The sequence below is a fragment of the Pagrus pagrus genome, assembly GCF_965226575.1.
Source record: "Pagrus pagrus genome assembly, chromosome: 5".
Taxonomy (NCBI): domain Eukaryota; kingdom Metazoa; phylum Chordata; class Actinopteri; order Spariformes; family Sparidae; genus Pagrus; species Pagrus pagrus.
In genome coordinates, this window is record NC_140189.1 from 18997735 (window position 1) to 19024847 (window position 27113).

The following is a 27113-nucleotide window of genomic DNA, read 5'->3' on the forward strand; positions in this document are numbered from 1 at the left end:
CTCTCTCTCTCTCTCTCCACTATTGATCACCCCAGATGTGAACTGGTACACCATGAAAGATGAGCTTTAACAGGGCCAAACCACGTCATCTTCTCCCTTTTTATTGCAGCATTCAGACCCGTTGTTCAAAACAAAAAAATCACATAATGTGGCTGTAATGTGACTGAATTATATTATATTATATCAGCACTATAAACATGTCATTGTGTGCAATAATGTGGACTATTTTCTTTATCCAGTCTGTGTCCCATTTGTAAACAGTTAAATGAAACAATGCTATAGCTAACTTGTTCCTTAGCCTACTTGACCTACTTGACTAATGGGCTCTCTTGGACTCCATTTTGGATTTAACTTTGCTCCTGCACCCCACATCACACAAAAGACTGGTAGCACTGTAGTAATTGGCTGTCATTGAGATATGACGACCTGTGTGAGTGCGGCATCATTTCGTTTATTTTTAGCTGCCCCAATTAGCTAATTAGCTTATTAATTGTCTTAAAGAGTAGACTATAGGCTTAAGGAGTGGAAGACCTTTCAAACCAATCATCTCACCCCCCGTGTAGTGTGCCAGTTCAGACATGCGTAGAGCGGTATTGACCAAACAGGAACGTGATCTGAGGGTGATACCATGTTGTGTAAGAGATAGGGGTGGTTGATTCAGGACTAAGCATCAAAGCTGTGTTGTATATTGACTTCTTTTTGGCACTGATGGGGATGTTCATTGATGATTTGACAAAAAGAATCACGTATAAAGTCAGTTGATGTAATTATTTTAATGAGCATCAACGCTGCCACACGGTTTCTCTTAAGTCAGTGTATTTTCCCACGTGTGTTAGTCATTAAAAAGTCACGAAATTCAGCTACGCCGTCACGAGCCGCTGAGTTTATCGTGTAGAACGTTACGGACCGCAGCGAACGCGCCTCAGCCAATCAGAGGAGAGGATGACCTCAGATCGAGGCACGAGTCCCTCGGGTAGAGTATCGAACGTTCCATCAGGTCTCGCTGCTCTCTAGAGGGCCACACGAGGAGATAATACACAACTAACACCGCTGCAGCTGCTGCATACTACACACTGAGCGGACTTACTGCCTCACACAGGGGTTAACCAGTACCACCCCCTCCTTTATTATTTATTTCTTTTACCCCCTCTCTGACGTACTTGCAGTGACGCCATCCTCGTTGTGGTGGGCGAGTGATTGCGAAATCCCCCTTCTTCCACGAGCTCCTCCTCCCCCTCCCCTCGACCCCCCTTCCGGCTTGAGGAAACCCCAGATTTCTCCTTGAATCGTCCCGTCCTGTCTCATCTGGTCTCGGTGAGGATGAGTAGGCAGGCTGCGACATTAATCTCAATGTCCTGCAAAGAAGATGTGACAACCATGCTGTCCTGAAATAAAAACCTGCAACTTATCCGTGCTTTGCTGGCCCAAACTGTAACAAACTGCAATAGTTTTGTCATTGCCTTGTGGGTTTGTAGGACACCACGGTGTATACACTCATCGAGACCTTATCATTCATCCTCCCACAGCTCCATGCTGTAACTGTGTCTCAGTTAGGAGCTGTCCATGGTCCTGAACTGTGTCTCTGTCCTTGGTGCTGATCTGCTTCAGCCACCATCACACAGCCCTGCAGGACAGGGTGCAAGATTAAAAGGGTGTGTGTCTCCCATCAACACACTGTAAGAAAACTTTACATATAGTTATCCAGTTGTTTTTTAAAGCTGCTTTCAGCCCACAGGTGCAGGTGTAGATGCTTCAGTGTTGGTTTCCTCATTGACTGACCGTACTTGTGAGCCTCACCTGCCCTCTTGTGGTCGTTTGTCAGAACAGCATGCTACTCATTTTGTGTTGACAGCACCCTCTGCTGAAATTGCATGTAAAAATTATGAGACCATTATGTTCTGATAGTAACAGAGATGGAGATACTCTATCACTGTTTTACAAACATGTAGTACTTTGTTCTTAGCATCTTTTGTTAAACTTTAGGAATATTCAAAGCAGCATAACCAAATTAATCTCATTAATTAGAACAACAGCAGCAGCATTAATTTCAATTAGATTGAATTAAGGAAGAGTCACTGGTCAAATGAGTGAATAAATGTTTGTACATGCATTCTAACTAAAAGCACATTGAGTTTACTTTTAATGAAATGTATTATGTATATAGAATTGCTGTGCCTGGATAACATAGTATCCCGGCAGTTTGCGAAACAGTCATAAAATCTAATCTACAGGAATTGTGTACATTGACACAAATCTAAAATTGCTTTCATGACTCAGCACTACTATCTGTTGTGCCTGCTTTGACTGAATGTAACACCATATAGAGGTGTGAATGTAGGGGGTGGGGGTAAAGGTGGTTGGAGTGGATCTCGGGTATACAAATTCGAGGACTGTTAAACCAGGGTTTGCATCAAGTCTGTGGTTAGGCACTTTAGTTAAGGTTAGGAAAATTTATTTTCTGTTCGTGAAACAGACACTTAAAAAGTTCCCAAGTTTGTTTAAAAGTTTTCATCACATGCATCTTGCTCCATTTCTCACCTATAGGCCAATATCAGACCCAACAATGGCAAAAGACATTTTGTAGTCATTCTTAAATGGTATTTTACTGGAAAACCAGTAAAAAAAGGTTGATAACTCATTCTGCACTCAGGGGGCATATATTAATAGTTCATCCATTAAATGCCCTCTTAATTATTATGAGTCTGCCATGGATTTGCAAAATGTAGAATGGCCCCGGAGAGTGAATTGTTTCTGGGGACTGAGCCTCACAGATTACTCCCTGGTTGCCTGTTTTTACAGGAAACACTTAAATACACTGAAGCAAATAGCCCTCCACTAGCGTTTAATTGGAATGTTAGAGAAGGATCTTGATTTTGGTTAATCAGTTCGTGAAATATTGACATGGACAGCTGAGTGTCACGAAAAATGAACAATAGGTGCCCATGTACACTAATCCTATAGATTAAATTTTGTCACTATTTCATGAACTATCATTATACTTGGTTAGCCCAAACCTGAGCAACTGTTTCATTAAAAAATACCATTACTATTTTGATCATAGGAATAACCAATGTTTTCAAAACATCTCTGAATTATGTCACCGTTTGAGCAGTCTCAGTTACTCTACCATGCACATGTTTTTATCAAGATGTGCTGATGTTGTAGAGCTGAGAGGGTGGACAAACATTCATAGCAATGTATCACATTCATTTCTGAAAACATATCATTAACCTTACAGGTAATGTAACCTACTGAATTACAATACTTCAAATACTGTGATACAATGAAAGCAATAGTAAATCAACACTTGTGTTAACATGCTGGTTAAAAACGTATTCACTGCAAAAAAAGAAAGAAAGAAAAGTTTGAGCTAAAACAAAAGTATTCTAGTCTAGTGTCACAGTCACAGGACACAGCTGAGCCTCAGGCACAATAAGCAGCATGTCTGTAGTTTCATTGAGGAGAAGAAACCTCTCTTCAAAGGAAAGTACTTCTTGTTTGGCCAAAACGTTGATAGATTTGTTTCCAAGCTCATTTAATTCCAACGATTCTCTCAAGAAGGTTTTTCAGGGTTAGTTTCTCAGGTCACACACAATGCAATTAGTGCAGCTTTTACTGTGATATAACAGCTGTATTCAGACCAGTTTTAGTACAACTACCATCCAAACAGATACTGTAACACATGAATAAAACCGAATTTGATAACTTGCTATTTGCTGAAAAAACACCGTTTTGGGACATTCCACAGGTCCAACAGGTTTATTGGTAACAGATGATGATTACCCATGATTGGGTATGAAAGGGGCACCCTCGAAAGGCTCAGCTGTTAACAAGCAAGGATGGGGCGAGGCTCAACACATTGTGAAATATATGAGTGTATAAAGCATATTACCACATGGGCTCAGGAACACTTTGTGTAATTGTTGTCAGTAAACACAGTTTGTTTGCAAATGGCTGCATTCTCTTTTTATTTACATTTTACACAGCATCCCAACATTTTTTAATCAGATTTGTAACAGACTTCTCATCTATGGTCGAGTGATTAGTCACTCACTGTGGGAGTAAGTAGTGAATTGGATACTAGACACACGATTCAGCTAAGATACTTACACGGAAAAAGGCACACAGAGGTTCCCACCATGTATCTTCTTTTACGCTGGAGGTGAAACTGGACCCTGGAGTGTTAACTACAGCCTGACTAATACTCGATTTTTGGGGCTGATGCAGATAGCGATATTGGGGAGTGAAAAAAAGACACAGAACATATATGGAAAAACACACATTTTTGGTAATGATGCCTTAAAATGTGGTTATTAAACACTTAAAAAGATATGTTAGTAATGGATATTTTACAATAAACTGAACAGTGCACTGAAACAGTAAACTTCACCAGGACTTTAAGTATTATAAATTACTCCAGGCATATTTTCTGCATTATGTTCTGTAAGAAAATTAGTTTTCACATTGGCGCATATCAGATTCATATACACCGATACTGATCTACATGTGATGGGCCAACATCGACCGATAACATCGGTCAACCAATGTATCTGTTGGGCTCTAGCGTTATCCCAAATACAATGCGTGCTATTGGACCAAAGTATTTACTAAATTAATGCAATTTAATGTAAAGCATGCTAACAAGCCAACATATGTGTCTAATGTCTGGGTTATGGTCTTGTGATGTAAATAATGAGACAGTTTCATAACTTATAGTCATTGGTTCACATCTTGCAAATTATACGCGTTCTAAACTAGTCTGATGTAAAAGCTGCCCAGTTTGAAGCCTTAATTAATGAAGATTTTTTAGGGCCTTTTAAAAGTAATGTTTATAGATAATTAACCACAACATAAACATGAGGAATTAAACTTAATGGTTAAAGTTCCTGCAGCTTTAAAAAAGTTCAGATTCACATGGACTAATTCCAGTAAACACATCACAGCTGGACTCGGTCCTGATTGGCTCCCCTCTGTGAGAAATTCCAATAATCCTTCCAGCTAACAACGTTTTAATGAACAGCACCTTGTAAAGCCTCCTCTCAGCAGGTTTACCTGATTTGAATTCGAGGAGCTTGCTGTTTGCTAAATAAGGGTCCGCCGGTGTTGAGCCCCTGAGGACTTCCGAGCCATTTAACAAACACCCTTTTATATCTGAAATCAAAATCCTGAAAATTGAATAACATCTGCTTCTTAACCTCCAATTTTTGCACAAGATATGCTCAGTGGTCCACAGCAGACGAGCGTGCTGCACAGGTTGTTAAAATGAGTAGCAGGGTATATCTGGAGTAGACTGTTCAGGCTCCACACACCCAGCAGGCCAGAAATAAAGGTGATTCACCAAGTGTTCTATTCTGGGAAGTAAATTGTCAGATAAAGCGTTCCCTGTGTGCAGCTCCAGACCCGCCAGCACATTCAGATTTCTCAGTCGGCTGTGGTCCTTTCTGACCCCAGCGAAACCTGCCTTTATCTTTAATGGCTTCTTTACGACCCGAGCCTCCTGCATGATCCTTTTCCTTTTACAGATCCATTGAGTGGAGTCAGTCAGTCACGGCAAGCATTATATAATTCCAATCAATCTGAGTTATAAAATCTTGACATAGGCTGAGGCTGCGCTACAGCTGAAATTTACAGCTGTTTAGATTGCAAGTCATTTCCCCGTGGCATGTGCACACACACTGCATCTGCCTTCTGGAGCTGAGTGAGGATAAAACCCTGCCTGTGAGGGCCTTCAAATCTGAGTTTTACTCCCTCTCTCAAGCCACCGTGAGTGATTGGGTACATTTACCGCATCAGATTGCATTAATATTCTTTAGTCTGTCGTAAACTGTAAGGGAGTGCTTGCTGCGGGTCTCTGAGTAGAAAACATTCTAGACGTTTTTAAGAACGATGAATAAACCAGCAAAGTGAAGTAGCCCTGAAGGGCTCTAGGTGGCAGCAGAGACTGTCGATCTCCTCAAGGGGTGTGATTACTATTCACAGCACTAACCAGGGTACATATCAACCCAAGACATACATGAATCGATTCAGTTTAATGTATACCCACGGCTGCACAGGATGAAATATTTACTTGTATATGACACCGCTCCAGAGCTCCAGTGTAGCCGTTATTAGACGGAGCAGGAAGCTGCTGCTGTCATCACCCTGAGCAGTCTTAGCTCTCTGTGTCATACCACCAAGTTTAGCACAAACATCCAAAATGGCTCGAGATGAACTCACATTTGTAGATGTGTTTGCACTGCACATACTGAAGCCTGATCTCAGTATGTGTGTCATAATGTGCAGCCGCAGAGGTGCTATACACGACTTGCGTGTGACTTCTCCACATCTCTTAACACCCACGCTTCTGATAATGTGTGTTAATTTATGTAACATTAGTTGTTAACATATTTGTTTTAGCTATCCTTTATCCACTGTATACATTAAACACACTGTGGGCACGTCTATAGTCTGCTGATGGAACTATCCTTTGGGTATAATAACGGATACACTAGAATTAAAGGCATTATGCTAATTGTACATAAGAAGTGCTCAAAGCTATTCTCCATCTTCTTTATGCATGCAGGCTTAATTCAATGAATCTGCGAGAGAGCACTTTCACCAATGGCTGAGCTCGATATACAGCACCTGAACGTAAGCCAAGCTATACAGATTAACAACGTGACATACTGGAAGCAATATTACAATTATGTCATAGCAATTTGTTAAACTGTCTCAAGGCTGACTGCATGAACAGAGGGATAACTTATGGTTTTCGCGTGGCTGCATGCGCCTGCGTTGGTTGGCGAGTTTGCTCCTTACAGGAAGAGGTCGCCCCTTTTTCTTTTATTTGTCAGTCTTTGGCAGTTATATAAACCCATCCCAGCTGGCTGCTTGCCTGCACAATTGCCTGCTATTAATGTTGATGCATAATTGCATTACATAATGTGTTGTGCTGTCTTTTAGAGGAGTCAAACAGCTGTGGCTATTGGCTGAGCGTGGTGTCAAGCACTCTCCACTGCCAGACGACAGGCTGATCATAAATGGGAGCTGTCACAGGCCCCTGTCAATTTTAAGCCATATCAATGGGGCTTTTGTAACCGCTATAGCACTTCAATGTATTTTGTCAATGAATTATAAGATTTTAAGTCCAGGGACATTTGATCCATTTATATTCTTTTATCAGACGGCTGCTAATTTAAACACAGCAGTCGTACAATGTCATCCGTGACAGACAGAGAAATCAATCTCTGTTATAGAGAGAGAGAGAGAGAGAGAGAGAGGGGAAGAGTTGAGCGTTTGCTGCGACTGGCTCTTCCTGTCGGCTCCCCAGCAGATGGTAGTGCAGCATCGCAGAGGAGCATCTCTCAGAACGGGATGAAAATGGTGCAGGAGACGAGCTGTTTGAAAATGAACGCTGCAGACTCTGAGGTACGAACCTTAATGGGATAATAGGGTAATATCTTACCTACACCATCATTGTGCAAGGCAGCACATTTAACTAAAACTGACAGAACCACGAATGACAGCAGTATATCTTTCAACATCTCCCATATGGTGTACCCAGGGGGACGATTAAAAGTGGAGCACATTGATAGCTGGGGTGCAGTGGATGTATGTGCGTGTGGCTGCCGTTTTGAATCCAGTCACTTACGTAAATGAACCCGGGATTGAGTGCAATCATAATATTCAAACTGTGGATTAAATACTTGATATGGCGGGGGCAAAGACACCAAGCTGAGAGCGAATAAGGAGCAGAGCAAATATCAAATGTGCTTACATGTGATTGGTCACATTTGTTTACAAGGGCTTCATTTGCATCACAAAGAGCATATTTTATAGTAGGATGTGGTGGGTTTTTGTGCTTTGTTGTGCTATCATAGGTATTCTCATGTCAAATTCTGAAGCACGCCCTACCTGTTACGAGGCTGCAACACTGTGCTATTTGCAGATTTGGCCTTTTCAAATTAGCCACGCAGTAGAGTGCATGATGAGGCGAGATCAAACCGGCTGAATCATCCGTGTTTCCGATTGCCTCTGCCCCCGAGCTGAAAGTGAAGTATTGTTTCTGTGTCATATTACATGCCGTTTGGGAAATATCTTGGCTGTCTTTAGCTCTATATTGGATGGCTGCAGATAGATTCACACTCGGAAAAAAGTGTGGTGAGGAAAGTTTGTCACACTGTAGCAAAAGCACAAAATAGGCTCAGAACAGCGAGTGTCCGTGCATCACAATTCAGCATATTCTCGCTAGAATGGAAGTAGAGGGCTGAATGTCACGCTCTGGTGATGGAGGTTATAAGCCAGAATTATTAACAAGAACAAGGGGAGTTTTTAAGGTGAGTCACATCTCGCCATACATGTTCTGACAAAATATATCAGCGGCGGAAACATCAGCCACAAGTTCTGAGGCAGAGCTGTCTCCTTTGAAGTCATGCAAAATGGCTCTCATCTGTTGAGAGCTCTGCAGACTGAGACATCCAGCTTGTAAAAAAAATGCTGTGATTGGAAACCTGGTAAGCTAATGAGTTTGCACTTCTATCTTCTCAATTTGTACAGGCTTTTGTGCCAAGGCCTTTGAGGCTTTTCTGTGCCAAGTCTTGTAATAGTGTTCCCATTGTTCGCCTGAGAATCAGACACTGTTTTATGAAACTTAGGGGGGGAATCCATCTCCAAAACTTTCTCACATGGGAAAGACAAGGAGGCCGGGAAAATCACTGTGAATTATGGATATTGCTGCAGTGAAATTAAGATGACAAAGAAATGGCAGAAGACGAGGAAAAAAAAAAAAGTGTTCCGTCTTAAAAGGCTCCAAAGGGTGGATATTTCACAACTGCATCTGAGCTGCAATGCGGCGTAACAAGTCATAAGTAGTTCTTGTTAAAGACTTATGAAACCATATCTTTCATTCCTCCTTCCCCCTCTCCTTGTGTCAGCCGGAGAGACTGAACTCATGCAATCTTATAGGCAATAACCATCTATAACTATTAGCTATTGGCTCCTCAAGTAATGTGTATATTAGAGTCTCATTTTTCCCGTCAGACATATTGCTGTAGAATATTATGTAAAGCCGCCTCTGTGGTAGTCCCTCTCCCTATCCTTGTCTTTTGTTGCGTTTCCGTCTAAGCAAACTGCATAAACTGTCTGATTAATGAGCTACAAATGAGAAAGGGGTTTTTACACTTGGGAGTTGTTAAAATTATTGGGAGGGCAGTGACCCCAGTGCTTATTTGAGCTTAAGATGCAGGCTGTTGAGATGCGCTGGGAGCGGATCTAGAGGCTGGTTGAGTCTTCAGGCATGTCCAATCCTATCCATTCAACCATTAATGCCTGAGAGTAGACCAGAGGAAACATTACATCCCTCAGATCAACTCAGAAGAGACCAGGGTCCCTTTTCCTCCTCGAGCTCACTGCTTCCTTCGCTCAGCCTTGGTAAAAAAATCAGTAATTCTTACACATGACAAGACAGTACAGAACATTCTCCATATACTCCTGCTCCTCAGTATGTTAAACTACTGTACACTCTGCAGTTTTTTAATTATAGCGACTGTCGATGTAATAATCACGTGTCTGGGGAGAAACATACAGTTCACACTACCAAATTATGTTCTTTGTTTTGTACGTGAAGAGCTGCTTACACACACGTCTTCTATAGGTCAAACTACTGAAAACTATACCATAAGATACTGATACTGAGAAAACAAACGCCTCTTGTATGAAAGTGAGAATTCATCTTGTACAGTTCAGGCGTACAGTAGGGATGGACCACACATCTTCCTCTGTAATTCACGCACACACAGTAATTCTATGAGGCTCAAGGTTGTCGTGCTTATTGAATATATCAACTTAACCACTGATGTCATTGATCAAAAAGCCAATTCCAGTTCTATTATTGCGTTAGAGGGTAAAACAATTGCCAAATGACTTTGTAAGGTGCACTCACTTGGTAAACAGATCTGAGATCCATTAAAGCCTTGGAGATTATCAAGCCTCAGTCCAACAATTTGTGGAGATTGCTCTAAACACCTTGCTGCTGACCTTCCTCCTCCAGTTGAAAGTCAATGGGAAATGTGGCAAGGAGCCCGCCAGCACCACAAGCCCCCCACCCACCCGCCTTCTCAACCCCTCCCTCCTGCACTTTAATTACACCGCACCTCAATGGCTGGCTATTTCCCCATCCCCTCGCCTCCCTTATATAACCATGTGTCCCTATCAATACCTCAGACTCACCAATAGAGTCCAGATGTGCCATAGGCTTAATAACCCCCACGATACTGCCGGCCACACTCAATCAGGGTATCTTTGCTTCATGATAGATATAGCATAGTATGAACTCCATCTCATCAATATTAATGTAAAGACTTTCTCCACGCACCGCTTTGTGGTTTACTGTCGCTGCCTCTCTCTGACCTCCGAGTGAGGAACGTGGATGTTTTCCATGTGCTTAATCATAATGCACAGTGCCTACTGCATTGATAGGTTAATGTACCCGGGAGGATCAATGCAGTCTTGAGGACGTCTAGTACAACAGACATTTAAAGGTTCGGGGAAAGGCTTTAACAATGAGTGCAGTCCGTCTATGTTAGGATCTCGATCCAGCTTAATTAAATGGGGTTGTATAAGGTCTGGTGACTGGTGTGATGAGGTACTGTAGATAATTGGTGGAAGCAGCTGTTCTAAAGAATGCAAATGCAACCAAGAGCTCATTAAGAGCACGTAAACAATATTTTCTATTTTTTTTTTGAAAATATATTCCTAAAGATCAGCGTCAGTTCAATACTTTGTGAAAAACTGTGATGAATGTTTTCAACCTATGGGGTCCTAATGTAGATTAAGCTCAAAGCCATCTTGTTGTGGTTTCCATCAATGTTGTAATGATATTCAGGAAATTCTGAAGATATCTGAGTCTGATCCCTCAAAAACACTGACTGGCAAGGGATCAACAGTCGGAGCATTTTTGTACCGGTAATCTCCATAAAACTTTATGCAAATCTTCCTGCAAAAAAGGGATAGGCTTTTCGCACGGAAAAGTCAGCAATAATTGAAAAACAAGTCAGAAACTATTTTTATCCTTCCATGTCAAGATAACGCTCCCCATCTGGTGTTTGTACGGAGGGTTTATGGTGTGCGAAAATGAGAAAGTGTTTCTTTAGGTCTTCTGAAAAACATTTTTACACCTGGGTTACTGTGACTTCCTCTGAAGGGGAGAAGCCCCTGCATGGATACAGAGAAAAACATTTGCTCCCAATGAATAAATAATGTACGGAAACGAGGTGCTCGCATTCATTAGCAAAGCAGAAAATGCAGAACATTTCACAGAGTTTTAAGCCAAGGTCTTTTTTGGAGGGGGGGATCATTTACCTCACGGCGGGGTGCTACAATATGCAGCTAAATATAGTAACACTTTGGTGAGGAAACTTTAAAAATGCAGCAACAGTAAATAAAATGGAAACACGCTCCACAGCCTTTAATTTTTTAAAGGGATGGTGCTGAATCCAAACGTAAAGCGTCCGGCAAAATGTAGTCAACTGAAAGATACATGATCTAAAGGAGTAATTGAAGTAATTCATAATGAAGAAACATGGGCTTTTCACTCATCATCTGAGTCTGTGTGCATGCCCGTGTTGACATTAGATACACATTTTTAACTGTAAAAACAAACACACCTTTCCTTGAATTTTTTAGCGCAGCGACAATGTTGTTCCTCCTCTGCTGCAGAGCTGATGAAGACACTCAATTTACGGAGGACCACTGAACATCTGCAGACCAATTGTCTCTTTTAATTCCCAGTGTCTGGCAAACCACTTCACAGTTTTACGGTCCAAGAACTGGAAAGCCTTTTCTTGTTGGATACCTGAAAGCAAACACAGTTGTCTGCCACTGACTGGTCGGTGCCATGTGCTCATTTATCTTGAGAGGACAAGCCGTGTTGTAAATCCAACTATAAAGAGGCTGAATTAGATCTCTGGCTAAGCAGCTCTGCAGAATAATAATTAATATGTAGCCTTGAGCTTGTGTGCTGGCAGGGGGGCCCACCTGTGGTGCCGGTACAGAAATGCCCCAAGCAGACCTGAGTTCATTTACCTCCACTATTGCATTATCTCACTCTGAGTAACCACCTTTGTTCCTGTACTTCAGCGAATATCTTTCTTAGCGCTATCTGAGGAAGAAATCCTGATAATGTAGGTAAACATTTTAACACCATTTTCCTGGCAAGAGTTTGGGTGAGCAGGATAAATAATAAGAGCAATAATCTGTCCCACATGGAAAATTATTTGTGACTATGAAGTATTACATCACTTAACGGTAAGACTTAGGAAGAAAAAAAAAAAACTTAATTAGCGCCTCTAGAGAGCAGAAACAGATCCAAGATTTCAAGGGTAACACTCAGCCAAAATCTCAGCCAATATATTATCTCTCACATTAGTTGATTCCCCGCTGCAAGAGCGCACTCTTTTCATTTAGAGATATACAATATGGCAGGCGCTGATGAATAAATGTAACTCCTGGTCGTAAGCCCAAATATTTTCCATGTTTAATTGACCGAGCTGCCATCGAGCTACTCCTGCTCGACTTTTGTCCAAGTCAGGCTTGTATCATACCACCATTACACATTGTGTATGGCCGCATTTCATATCAGAAACCAGAGGAAGATGGCATATTTGTTTTCCATTTCTGCTGCTGTCAAGGAGAATAAATAATATGGTGCATGTTGACCTTTTGAAGAGAGGCTTCTGTGGTTTAGATGTGTTTTGAACATGTGAAATGCGATTGAGCCGTACAGCTCTGGGTTGGAGCCGAAGGTCCTAATTGGCATGTGATTGTCTGTCATGAGTCATCACAGGAACGCTGGATGTTTTTCAATGTCGCTCGCTGTGTGCAAACACACGGATCCAACAGATGGCAACATTGTTCCTCCATCAACCAGAACAGGTTACTTGGCGATCTGCCAGTGAGGTATGGGTGCATCGACGAACCCTCCAAAATAAAAACAGCCATCAAAAGCGAGTGTGGGCGATGACGATGTGACTAATTGTTGCCATGGTGATCTGGTCTTTGAGATAACGTCTAACGGTAAAGGGAAAAAAGGAGCGAGCCTCGTAGAGACGAGAGGAGAAAATGAGAAAGGAAAGGGGAGGAGAGGAGGAGATGAAGAGGGAGAGAGAAAAGGAGCACTGATGTTGCATGTGGGAGAGGAGAGACAGTGTAAGGACCCTGTAATGTAAGGTCAGTTCAATGTCTCCCAGTCAATTCAGAGATGTAAAGAAGTGGCCTTCATCCCCTGAGAGTATTGCGTCTTATTTCACAATAACTAGTGTTCAAAATGGATTTGAACCTCAGGCACCATCACCAAGTTTATTGCAAGTAAAGGTTTGTCTCTGTTGCTCAGGAGCTCTTTGTATCCCACACGGGTCACAAATTGCTGAGATGAAAGAGCCATAAGGGCCCTTAGACCCAAATTTAATTATGTTTATGAAGTGTTACAGTAGGGAAATGTAGGCCTTTCCAAAATGATTACATGTCTCGGACAAAAAGCCCTCATGCACAAGTCAAAAATTACATGCTCATGTATTTCGAGCTGAGACAAAAATGGATTTCTTCCTGCCGTGAGCCGCAGTTTGCAGCATGTACTTATCCCTTCAATCAACTCCAGGATCCTTTCATCAGGCTGCGTCTGTGAGCGAGGTAGCATGGCTGACGCTCGGTGTGTGTGTGAGTGTGTTGTTTGCTCAAGCGGTGTTACCCCACAGCGAGTGCCGAGTCAGTGTCTGCTGTGTTAATGTTGTGCCAGGGAGAGACGCCTGGCCGCAGACTGTTGCATCAGCCCCTTCCCTTTTGTTTAACAGGACAATGAACGCTGGCTGCTCCAGAACGCAAGACACAGAAAGTGAGGGGGAAGAAAATAGAGAGCATGAAAGGAAGAGGCTCCTCGTTTCAACAGCATAACATCATCCCGTGTCTTTGTTAAAAAATCTGACTAATCCAGTTTTCCCCATGGTCAAGGTCAGCTCTTTAATAAGGCAGATATAAATCACCACCGGGTTCATATTTCCCCTTGGTGCTATCTGAGACCCTGCGGTACTGTTGTGTTATGTATTATCACATGGGAGCTGCCAGTGGTGTGGCAAAACTATGCTGAGCTGTGGCTTGTCACAGCGCCTTGTGTCATATGACAACCTGCTACCTGGCAATAGTTTCCACTGGGGCTGAGCGATAAGAAGGGGGCTGCAGATAAGATGCCTCCTATTCTGGATGTGCCAGGAGCCCATGCCATTTACAAGCGAGGAACTGATGATTTTTAAACACGTGTCAGGACTGCCAGGACTCTGTTTTACCGAGTCCCACAGCACAAGCTGGATTTGTTTTTCATAGCACGAAAGCTGCCTTTGTAGTGTGTTTGATGTGTCTCACCGAAAATGTCATTAACGGCAGGAATTTTCAAGTTGCTGCCATCTTTTTTTAAGTGATGTGCTGGTGAATAGCAGACACCACTGTACGTGACTAATCATTACTCACGCCTCCGACTGCAGTGTGCCTGATAACGACGCAGGAATGTGGATTTGTCTTCACTCCCACACAGGCTGTTGCTAAATGACAGTGAAGTGACGAGTCCAGACGATTCTGACATGATACACGTCGTCTTTCGCCGCACAAAATTTGTCAGTAACACTCGTCACCGTGCCACTTGTCACGGTGCTCCTGGTACTCATTGCCGTGCCTGTCACTGTGATGTTGCAACAAAAAACAGACGACCTCGTTCCCCGTTCCCCTAAATTTTTCTAACTGGAACACCTAGTGTCCTATATACTATGAAAAGCCTCTGTTTTGTACATGTTCTAATGCTGGAAAATTGTTGCAAATGTTCTTTCCAGACCACATCGTGCTGGGAGAGAATGTGTTTTTGCCATGTAATGCACCCCTGGGTGTCCTCTCTGCTCTCTCCCTATGTTTACAGGACAATTTGTTTCTGCAACAGCCTCTCAGCAGGAGTGTGGTAAATTAGTGGTGTGTGTGGTTGGATCTGCTGCCTGTGTGTGCACATGTGTGTCAGACTGTTTTTCTGTCTATGTGTGTGTATGTGTGTGAGAGTGTGCATATATGCTTCATTGTGTGCTTCACCTAAGCTTAAACTAGGCAGTTGCGAGGAACTCCGCGTAATAGCAATCAGCTAAGGCTTCATTAAAATGTAAATTCTAGCCGAGCCTCTTGTGCGTCTTTACAGCGCTTCCAAAATAACCGAGTGAAGGCCTTCTGGGGACTTAACGTATGATCTAATCTGTGTGTCTTATTTGAAACCTCCCTCTCTCTCCGTGGAGGCAGAATTGGAGCGCCCCGTCTGATTTGGGGGGAACAGAACACTTAGAACCGATGTCTGGCCAGCTTTCAGACCGTCCCGCTTTCACTGTTTGTTTGCTTTTCAAGAGCAGCACAAAGCTAATTAGACAGCTGGTGTTGAGCCAATTTGTGTCCCTCAGTCTGTTGTTTACCCACTTTTTGCATAATGCAGACGTGATTGTTGACATTGTATGATGCTGCTACACGGTCACAAGTGGCCATTTGGTTTATTTTCCTTGGTGTAGGCTGAGTGGCAGGAAGCAGGGCTTTCTTGGTTTGGGGAGGCACATGTGTGTCGATTGCGTGTCTTTGTGTCCTAAGCACTTAACCATTTGCAATTCAGACCAGTGCACAATTAACCGTCATCCAAAGAGATTATGCTTCCAGATCAAGTACCGACAGGAAAGTTGTTGGCCGCGCTGTAGCAGCACACAGCTCCAATTTAAATTAGCTGGTTTCTGCACTCTAAATGTTGGAACCAATTGGCAGAACTGCAACACAGAGAGTATTTTAGTGAGACAATATAATTCCTTTAAATTTAGCCAAAATGTGTAGGTTCTTTGGTACCAATATTACACTTTGCCATTCATTTTCATGAATAATATTTTAATCTTAATAAGATAAGAAGACTAAAATGGCACTCAGTAGAGTGCATACCTCTGCCAAAGCCCAACCATACGCGGAAATCATGGGGGGGAACAGGGACAGGGTCCCTGGAAAAACAGAGCATTGCCCCATGCATAAAACACAAAATCTTAAAGAAAGAGATCCATCCCTTTGTCTGGATCCCCAACAAAAGTTAATGGGGTCTATTCTGTCTATCCAAGTTTCATGGAAATCTCACCAACCAACCAACCAACAAACAGACAAACGGACATGTGCGAGCATAAACATAACCTCACCTCTTTAAATGTTGACACACACAACATGCTCTGGCAAACATTATAAAATCTGATAAAAATAATATGTACATTCCACAAGAGGTGGAGAGTAAATATATCATTGAGCTAGTACTCAATTTTGTTGAAATGTAGGCTTCCATTCCACTACAGTACATTTGTAAAGGAAATACTGTACTTTCTTTCAAGCTACATTTATATGATGGCTGGAGTGGATTTTTCTTTTACAGTACTTAATGAATATTACATATAAAACATGCGACAGTAGTAATAGTTTTGTACTTTCACTTAAATGGGGGCCTATTATGCTTCTTCCATTTTTTCCTTTCCTTCAGTGTTTTATGTGGTTTGTGCAGCTAGAACATCTTGAAAGTTAAAAAGCCCAAAGTCCGCGCCGACAGGAGCTCCCATATTAAACTCTGCTCCTGAGGTGCCTGAAATGCCTCGTCACGGTAGAAGTGAAGCTAACTGAAAGCTGAAAACATGACAGCCACCCTGTATTTATTTTGAATAGTAAACTCGCTCTGTGTAACTCCATATGCCAAAGCCTCTGGATTTAACATTATAGGCATTGTTAAAATGCCGTCAATATGAGTTAGAGGGAAGAATAATTTGCTTGACTTTTAAGATCAAGCGAATTAGAGATAAAACATTTTCTGGGCTGGTTGTAATAACCGAAGAGGAGTATTCGGTATATTTTATGCGCTTTGTTCATCTTGTGTGTTTCCGGCTCACTCATCCCTGATAATCTCAGTAGCATTTAAAGTTAGAAAGATGAAAAATTCTGACTCATTCTCTGCTTTAACTGCCAAAGTTGTCCGTTTCTCTCAAGAATGACGCCACGCTCTCATGTCTGAGTGATGTGACTGCCTCCCCAGCCTCTCATTGATATGAATCAAATCAATGCGCATTGACACGTAACATCCATCAGTCCATCTTCTATATCCGCTCATCCTTCTCAGAGTCTCCGGGAGCTGCAGTCTGTAGGTGTTGTGAGCTCTGCACAGCTAATTGCAGTGCAGGCCACAAGTCTATCACTGGGCTAGCACACACAGACAAACACATTCACACCCACGTTCACACCCACTACAGGAAATTAAGTCTCCACTTCACAAGACCTGCGTGTCTTTGGGCTGTTGGAGGAAAAAGGGGCAACAGGAGAAAACCTACGCAGGCAGTTTAATCACTGAGCAATCCTCATCCAAAGTCCGAGTTGTGTTTTATTGAGTCGTGCTACGTGCTACAGAATGCTAAATGTGTCAGAATAAACTACAAAATGCTGCAGTCTCATCAATAACAATAACATCAGTGTTCTTTTTCATCTTTTCCCAGGTGGCTCTTGTACCATAAATGATCACCTAGAAATGGAATAGCACAGTGTATGTCGCAGCTTATGACAAAAGAGTCACAAGGGAATGATCATGTTCTGTAATTTTCCTCAGTTTGATATATATAATATTTCATTTGAGAAGGGCAAACCATTACAGTTCTACTTTAGCCACCTCCTCAGTGACAAACTGGGCAGAGGCCTGAGTGTGTTCGATTAGAGGAAGACACCACTAGGGAGCGATTAAAGTTTGATGAAGCATGCGTCTGCTCTGCACTGGTTACTCTGCCAAAGTGACACACAAAGTATTTTTAGTGGTTTGAGAATAGAAAACAAATGTAGAACACTTATTTGGTTCACATTTCTCAGAGAACATCCAACGTGTAGCATAATAAGTTGTGTTAATGTGCATTTTAAACATGGTGTACATAGCAGAAACTCTGTTTCTGTTGTGCTCATTTTCAAGGGATTTAATATCATACAGTGACCTCCAGGGTAAAGAAGCAAAGAGACTTTACTTCACGTAAAGAAAAGAGAGGACTGAATCACATTACCATGATAACCTTTCAATGCATGATTCCTTCTATCCATTCATAAGTCATTAATATACAGTCCTAGTTTGACTGCTTTGTGTAAGATCTACCAAAAGGTCAAGTTAAATGAACCTGCCAACAGTTTTACTCAATAATGATTTTTTCACACTTTCGTGTGTGGAATATGCACATTCTTCTAAATTATAATTAGAGCTTGGAAGAGGGAGATTTAGCCGTACTGTTGGCCGTACGGTAGCTATAACTTTAACATCTCTAGTTGTACTTTTTTAGGCCATATTGAAACATGTTTATGGACATATCAGATTTTTCAGTGATTTTTTTCTTTCTTATATTTACTTTGCTGGAAGAGCTAAGGACAAACATTTCTATATTGATCTTCCAGAAAATGTGTCATATCATAATCTATGTCATGACAAGGCGTGGGCGGTATACTGGCTACATCACCGTCATCCATGTCATGTTCTGCCAAGACATGGATTTTGTAACACCGTCACGACCTCCACATGAGTCTATGATAGAATAATAAAAATAATGTGCTTTAGTGTGGCTGCGATAACATGCAGGGACAGGGCTAGGCTACTTACAGAACTGGAGTTACATCAAGTAACTACTACTAACTTTTTCCTCACTAACTCCAACTCAAAGATGAAGGTACGATCAAAGCACACCAACTGCTTTATTTGGCTTCAAGAGCCAACACAGGTCTACGTCTACATGTACATGAGCTGACTTTCATGTCAGAAGGTATGGGGGACGGTGTTGGTGTTTCAACATTTGTAAGTGCGATACCACCGGATAGAGACGTTGCAACATTTTCAAGCCTTGTTAGTTAGAACAAAGCTGGATATTTCTGACGAGACATCAAAACAATTTCCAGTTGTGTTTGTGGTGACAGAACTAGGTAAGCCAAAAACATGATCTTATCCTACCCCTAAATCCAGACCATAAGCACAGCATCTTCACATCATAAAATGGAAAACTGAATAAGAAGACAAGTAAATTTGCAACGAATCAAACGTCAAGTTTTAATATATCCGCTGTTTGCTGAAACATATCCTGCCAACTTTTATTCTGCTGATTCGCTGTGTACTAGTTTTCTAAATGAGCTGGAGTACATAGCAGGAATCACTTTGAAACTGAAGCTAAAGGACAGATCAACACTGACTTCAAGCTTTGAATCTGTGAGTTTTGCCACGTTTTATGCAGCTTTACTGTTTGTTTTTCAGGTCAGCCCGTTGAACTTGGCGTCAGCACATCCTGTGGCAAGCAAATGTGGTAGAGGCCCAAACAATGGAGCAATGTTGGAGTATTTAATACTGGAGGACAGTCAAGAGAAATTGTGTGAAGTCTCATTTGAGGCTAATTATATAACCAGAATAGTTTGTTGCTCTGTGTGCAACTTAATACTGCAACACAAGCTCAGCTGGCTCTTCTGTTACAAAAAGCGCCTTCTGCTCCATGATCTGTGCCAGTTAATGTGTCTGTTGCTGCTGCACATGAAATGTATTTAATAGACAAGATCTGCGATATACTGACTACTGTACTTATATAATAAACTTTAGGTTTTCTGGGTTAAATGCTGTTGAGATGCCTAATCCTACCCCCTGTCAAACTCCAAGTGTTAATCACATAACATTTACTAATTAACCTACTTTATGGTGCAGGCAACTCCTCCCAAAACACATGCAGGCCTATACCTCATTAATATGATCTAGATTTTCAATTTGGAGCCAATAAACACAACTTCTTTCCCTTAAGATATGCTCCCCTACACTGCCAATAGATTGAATTGAGCAAGTTTTGAGTGGAATATCTCTTATTGTTGTCATACTATGATTTAATAACGTTACCATAAAAAACAGAACACAAATACAGTGTTGTACATTTTTGGTCATATCTAATTCCAACTCGAATTGTGAAATGAAATTATATATACTGTGATAAACAACTCAAGGCAAGGAAGGATACAGTCATGGTCTTGAATGACTATGTAAATCTCTCAAGCTGCATTCAAAAGTGGCGCAACAAAACTCTTTCACACACCTGTTTCAACAATATAAATATTTAAAGGGGCTCTTTGCAACAATCTGATTGCTGACAGTTTATTTGCCATATGTGAGCAGATTGTGACGTGACGAGAAAAGTGAGACTGCTGACATAAACTAACAACGAGCATCCAGCACAACATAGAGGTTCAACAGAGAGCCCCTTTAAGTCAAGTCAAAGTGTTTATTGTCATATGTACAGTTAAAAACAAGTTTCTGTGTACAATGAAAGTCTTCCTTTGCCTTCCACTCTGAATGCTGTTGTACAATGAAACAAGAGAGATATATAAGTTAATATGTAAAAAAGTCCAAGAATATGAGAAACCATAAGAATAAGATAAAATATATAAAGAAGATGTACAAGATGCAAATGTACAGTATACGAGAGTATAAATATAGATATACAGTATCAGTGCAATTTAATTAACTAATTAAATTTAAGCTGTAAAGAAAGACTGTTACTGAGAATCATAATCACACACCCACTGACACTGTCTTGCCAGACACCACGCCGCATTCTGGCTCAAAATTGTGAAATTTGTGAGAACCAAAGCTAAATATGCGTACAGTTTCTCCCCAGTGAACAGCTCAGTTGCATCAAGTTGGATCAAGAAGACTCTTTTTCTCAAAGGGTTTCATGCAGCAGACCACAAGAAGCTTTTGAAGGCAGCAAACGTTGTGTGTATAGTATTCCTTTTGTGATAGCTCTTTATTTGGTGGAGTACTTCTGCTAGTGTTGGTTTTCCATTCAAACCTACAGGACAAATTGTTTCTCTCTGTCACGACTGAATTTAAATGCTGCATGGACACATACAGTGTGAGTATGCAGACTGCAGGTAGATTACTATAGGTAGTCTCCTGTCTGTGGTACATGATGGCTGTCCTGCCGGACCATGTGAACTAGTTATGTCACTATTAATTGTTTGTATTTGCTTCACTGCCCCAAACACAAATTGACATTATGTTCACGTTACTGCACTTGACAAACCCTTTCAGTGTTTTGTAATGGCCTATTATTTTCAATTCAATTGTTCTTCAAAGGATTTCATATTAATCAGCATAAAAGTTGGCAACGAAAACTATTTTTTGTTTTGTTATGCATGAGCCATCAAATGTGTAAGATTAAAAGAAAACAAATAAATAGTTAAACAGTGAATAACTACTGCCCTGGACCAAAGCGTGCTTGGATAAAAGTTGGCATATCGAGCTGTGGAAAAGCATCAGACATGGGAGTAATTGGTTTCTTTGGGACATGTGGCAGGGTGTCAGCTGAAAGGTTACAAGAAGCCATCAGACATGCAGCTCCCCACACAAATGAAGCCCTCATCATCTCCCATTCACATCATATTTATCAGTACATCAGTACACACGTATGTGCAGGTTGCTTTGCAGACGTGAATGCATGTGGTAACTTTACATGTGGAAACTTCCCTTTTCACAGTCCTATGACTTTTGGCTTTTACATCTGATATGCATGGAGCATGAAAAAAAGATCAAAAGGAAACAGTAAATAAAAGTTGAGTGCAGAGGGGGGTCAGAGGCCAGACGAGAAAAGAAAAAGCAATAACCCAAAAGTAATAAAGGATGCTCTAAAAGTGGGTGTTTGATTTGCTTGCCTGTGCTTTTGCTGTTTGTGTGTGTGTGTGCATATTTCCCTTTCATGCGTCTCATTGTCAGACTGACTGAGATGAAAGCTGTGTTTGGATGGCGAGCTCTTTGTTTAAATGTGACTCTTTATTTCCTTTGTACGGGGGAAGTCAGATCTCGACCCTGCGCTTCTGTCAGTCATCCCTTCAGCCCAGAGGGGGAACAGTCTGTCTTCGTCACGTGGGCCTTCCATCCACTGCTGTCCTTTTGTTTCACACTCTATTCATAGATCATGAAAAGAGAGACGTCTTTCACGTTTGCCTCTCTCTCTTTAATCCTATTTTTGTCCTTGTGCGGCTTGATTAAGTTGTCATGTGCGGTGGCTGTATCCTCTTGCAGCCTATTCATCCTTGCAGTGTAATCATTATCAGAGTGGATGCATCTCATGAGCACACGCACACACACGCCCACATACACCACCACCCCGGGGGAGGCTACAGGTGGGGAGCTCACGTCTCTTATCATCAACAAAGAATATAAATCAGTGATCATGTTCCCAGTGAGTGTCCTCTTATCCAAATGGAGCTAAACTGGGCTTTGTGTAAAACCAAAACAGGCTAAAAATGAATTTGTGTTTATATTTGCACACTTGCTCATCTAGCTGTGTGTGTGTGTGTGTGTCTGCCTGGTTGCACTATATGCCTGTGTGAGCCATGTACAGTATCTCCTCCCAGAGTACTTAGCCAGAGGAGCTGTCTGCTGTTTGAATAAGGGCAGTCAGTCACCGGCACTAAAGAGAACATTCATCAAGCACTTTCACGGCTTACACCTGTTTCCGCCGGCTAAGACAGACAAGCTGGGACGGCTGCGGCGCCACATCACTCTGCACGCGCTCTCTCAAGTGTTCCTGAGGGGGACGCACACACACACACACACACACACATATTGTTCCTGATGCTTTTCGCATTAGCTCCCTGCTATGACCATCACCATTTATAGGTAAATAAAGCTAACCAGGCCCGGCGTGGCGTGGAGCGACGCTGTTGTTATTAACTTCCCTAAATCGCAGATTCACCTGCAGCGTGGCGGTAGCGGCGCATTTCAAACAACATTACAGCGTCGTCATCCCTTACAGTTGACTAAAGCTTGACTTTACCGGAGGGGGGAGGAGGGAGGGGGTCTGCCCTCACGCTCAGCCAGAGGTTTGATACAGCTGTTGCTACTAACAGCAGGCATGGCTGCCCCCTGCTCAGCCTTGTTAAACTGTAGGACTATAGCACTGCTTAATTCCCTACTAATATGACAGCTGTGTTCTAATCATGATAAAGGGCTGCCTGTGATGCATGAGGACCCGGTGGCCTCACCTTAGTGCTCAAAATGTTGCTCCCTTTCAGTACTCCGCTGCATCACACATAATTGCCTAACTCCATCCTGACAAGGCCACTCAGTGGAATTGGGGCCTTTCTAGCTTCACATATCACACTCCTCTCTTCAGCGAGGTGTGTGTGTATGTGTGCTCGTCTGTCACAATTTTTTTTTTTTTTGTGCTCACTTCAGTGTGCATCGCCTTATATGGACAGGATATGGGCATTATTAGTGAGATCCATCAGAGGATATGCGTCACTCCTTCATATTTTCTTTTCTCACGCCTCAGGTTTTGATATTACACTCTTATCTTCCTGGCGCTCCTGTTGTCTGCTGTAGTGCAGGGGGGGAAAAAAAGAAAAAAGGCTTCTCCACCCCTCTCGCATGCACTACACATTCACGGCTTTATCGATTTCCTTTAAAATTGTATCTGCAGAAAACAGGAAGAATGTGGGCTTTAATATTTCCTGCTCTCTGCAACACCTGGTCTGGGGTTGCTAGGTAACACGTTGCACGGCTGTGTTTGATGTGTGTGTGCTCTTTGCGAATGGCTTTGATCCTTAGCACGCTGACAGACTCTGCACAGAGTTGCCTTCCCCTGGTAGTTTTGGCACCTCATCACACCATGGAGACTAAAACGTATCTGAAAGCTCCCAAGTGAAATGGAATACCTACCTTGTTAGGCAAAGTAGAAAAGGGAAGCTGTCCAGAAAAGTTTAAGCTTTAAGCTCGTTTCATTAAGAGCGAACGCTACGGGACAAGGCAGGAGATGCCTCCGAGTTATGAAGTCACGGCACAAAGGAGACTGCGGTTCTCTGGATGCAACAGACTGCATTCAAGTATGAAAAGATATTGTTTAATACGGAGGAAGACTCCTGCGAGAAGGAGACTACAGTTGCATTACAGTGACACAAAGGTCAGGTATGTTAATGACAGTGTCCTCTAAATATAATGAGATCTGGGATCTTCAGAGCAAGATTGTGCTGCACGTAATTAAGCAAACACTTTCCAAAACAGTTCCTGCATGACAGTCTACTTCGCCACAATGACATTTAATTTATTCAATTTAATAAACTTTCATTCTTATCCAAGCGCAGGAAAATGCTTTGTAAGGTAAAAAAAATATCTTTTATAACTCTCTTCTCTGACAGAGGAAACAGTCAAATTTACTGCTTGAATACACACACGTTATGGCATCTGTTTTGAAGCTGATGGGTAAAGTTTGACTGGAAAACCATTCTGAAGATAATCAAATGTTTTCAATGCATGAATTACACAAATTATTTTTGGTACAGGCAAACAAATCAGCATATAAAAGAGTTTCCATCTCATAGCGCTGTTGTAAATAATGGCAGTCTTGAAAATCCAAGTTAATGTTACATTTTATATGAAATAATTCATCCGTTATCCACCGAAGAGAAGTGGCCTCAGGGTAACCTTTGGCCTGTGACGAAAACAAAAATTCAAAATAAAGAAAGCGCAGCGATTGTTAAAAAAAAAACAATCACTTAAGTTGCATCTCCATTTCATGCGGTGGATCAATCAATCATTTAATGAATCAATGAATCAATCAAACTTTATTTCTACATTTTAAAGGGTAACTCCACCAATTTTACACATTAAAGTGTGTTGACAGGTCCTGGGGAGTACTACTGCATATGTGATAGAAGTAGTATGAAGCCGTTTGTGGCCCCAGAGGAAGCTGCATGTAATCTGATATATTTCCTCCAGTGATGTCAGTCAATGGCTCAGATGCATTGTGGGTAATGTAAGCACCAGGTTTTGATAAAAAAGAAGGTGATATCTCTGGTTCTATTGTTTCGATTTGGATCATTTGTTTTTTAACTGTCCAAAATAAGTCCAACAGTGTAATAGGAGTGCAATGCTAGACCAGTGGACTGCTTTTCAAAACCTGGTGCCTACATTACCCACAATGCAACTTAGCCACTGAGTGTCATCACTGGAGGCAATTTGTCAGATTACAAACAGCTTCACACTACTTTTTTCACATATGCAGTTGCACTCACCAACACCTGTCAACACACTTTAATGTCTAAAATTGGTGGAGTTACCATTTAAAATGTAGAAATAAGATTTGATTGATTGATTGATCCACCCCATAAAATGAAGATGCAACTTCAGTGATTACTTTTTTTTCTCTCTCTACGCTTCCTGTATTTTTAATTTTTGTTTCGTCACAGTCCAACAGTTACCCTTAAGCCCCCTCTAAAGGTTGTCCCTTTCAGGAATGGAAATACACAGTTTGCTACACTGTCAAGCCATTTTAACTAACTTTAAAAACATGGTCTTAGGTGGGCATATTCTAAAGTCCAAACACCAGAAATTAATCATACTTGGTTTGCCATTTGCACACAGACCTGCACAGCACTTGCTGTAGATTTGGGCCAAAGGAAGAGACGGAGAGAGAAAATGGGATGTGCAGCGGCTGGCCCTGCACACCGGTGCATTCGAGGTTGTGTGAGGTTATTACAGGTTTGATTATTGAGTTCCACAGGGCAATTGGCTCAAATGAGGGCTGACAGCTTTGGAGGGCAGCAAACAGCTGGAGAGCTCCTCTCTGCCAGCAGCCATATTAAGACCATTTCGCTCCCAGGTGCATCAGCTGCTATGATCTGTGATTAAGGCATAACTAATGAAGACTTGATGGAAGTAATCAAGTGCCACTGCATCTGCAGACACTTTCAAGATGCTGGAAGTGTATGTTCATAGCTTTAGAGAAAAATAGACATGATGTCTGAGCAGGGAGGATGTTTATAATGACACTGGATTGAAGATTTAAAGTGGAAATCCAGCATTCAATACATTGTTTACAAGCCTCTCATGCTCTCATTGTCAGCGAGCTCATCAGTCACAGCCATTTGAATAAGTGCCAATATATGTCACACAAGTGTCACTCCACCTTATTTAGCGTTTCATATCTGTAATGCAGCAACCAATCAACAGCTGGCAGCCATGTAACACAAACTAAACAGCGTTTTATCTTTGTACTTGTGTCTGAAAACATTATGTCTCTCATGTGATATCGCTAAATTGCTTACTTGAACTCAAAGGGAATTCTAAACTACAGAGCTATAATGAAATTATCTTTCCAATCCTTTTTTTGTGTGTGGTTGAGTTGGATTTGGCTGAAATCCAGGTGCATCAATTTTTGAGTGTTACACTTACTGCGAAACGGTGTCAGAGCCTGGTGGAAATGAATTGACATAATCTCTCCTTAGTGCAATATGTATGAGCAACCACTCACCGTGGCTAAAGAAAATTTGGCCCGATGTAATGTGCAACGTGGGTGTTCGGACCCCTGAGCAACTTGTAATTGCATTTCATAATGGTTATTTCTTCCTCCTTGGCCTTTTTCTCTTGCAATATGGGAGATAATGTAGCACTACACAGAGACCCAATGATAGGGTGTGTACCAGGTTCAAAAGATGCAAGCAATTTCATCTGAAACCAGCATTCTGACTTTGATGCAACCGAATACACAGGCATCCTGTCATTTGATAGGTAGGGAGCCCATGACACACAGCGATAGTAGCGGTAGCTTTCATTCATCATTTAATTCTTCGGAGGTGTCTCATCAGCCTGTCACCTGTTGTGCTGGCAGTAAACAAGAATGAATGATGAATTACAGAATTCAATTAGCTGACAGCAGCTGTCACGGAGGCTAGTTAAACTCTTTGCGGTACTAATCCTGTGCAAGTCTGCGCAGAGTCTGTTTTTTTCCAGTCCTGCTTGTGGTCTCGGCTCCTGTTGACAAATGCTACATCATTGTAGAGGACAGGAAGCCGAATTGCATCTCAAGGCTGTTTCCATGTAATATTCATTGTCATCTGAGAACACAGCGGCCTCAAGTTTTAGATCAAAAGCATTTCTGTTCAGCAACAAGGGAAAGCACTTGAGTGTGGAGGAGGAATTCACAAAACGCCTTGGTCTGTCTTTGATTTTGTTTCTATAGGACCTTTGCCAGCAAAGGAGTGCGGTCCATGGACTCTGAGAGCGGCATCTT

The 27113-nt window shown here is 41.8% G+C and overlaps 1 protein-coding gene across 6 annotated transcripts in view; it reads right to left on the reverse strand.

Annotated features, from left to right (window-relative positions):
* Window positions 1–1159: 1159 nt before the first annotated feature.
* LOC311257296 (uncharacterized protein) overlaps window positions 1160–27113 on the reverse strand; it is a 232517-nt gene continuing 206563 nt past the window's right edge. For 4 of the 6 annotated variants that reach the window (XR_014622607.1, XR_014622608.1, XR_014622609.1 and 1 more), the window contains one exon: window positions 1160–1624. Coding sequence is in view for 3 of the 6 variants with exons in the window: in XM_084352839.1 (XP_084208965.1) it covers window positions 1605–1624 (20 nt within the window). In the remaining 3 variants the exon portion in view is untranslated. Of the gene's footprint in view, window positions 1625–7782; window positions 8025–27113 lie in introns of those variants that run through there. The other 2 variants (XM_084352838.1, XM_084352837.1) reach the window with 1 other exon arrangement.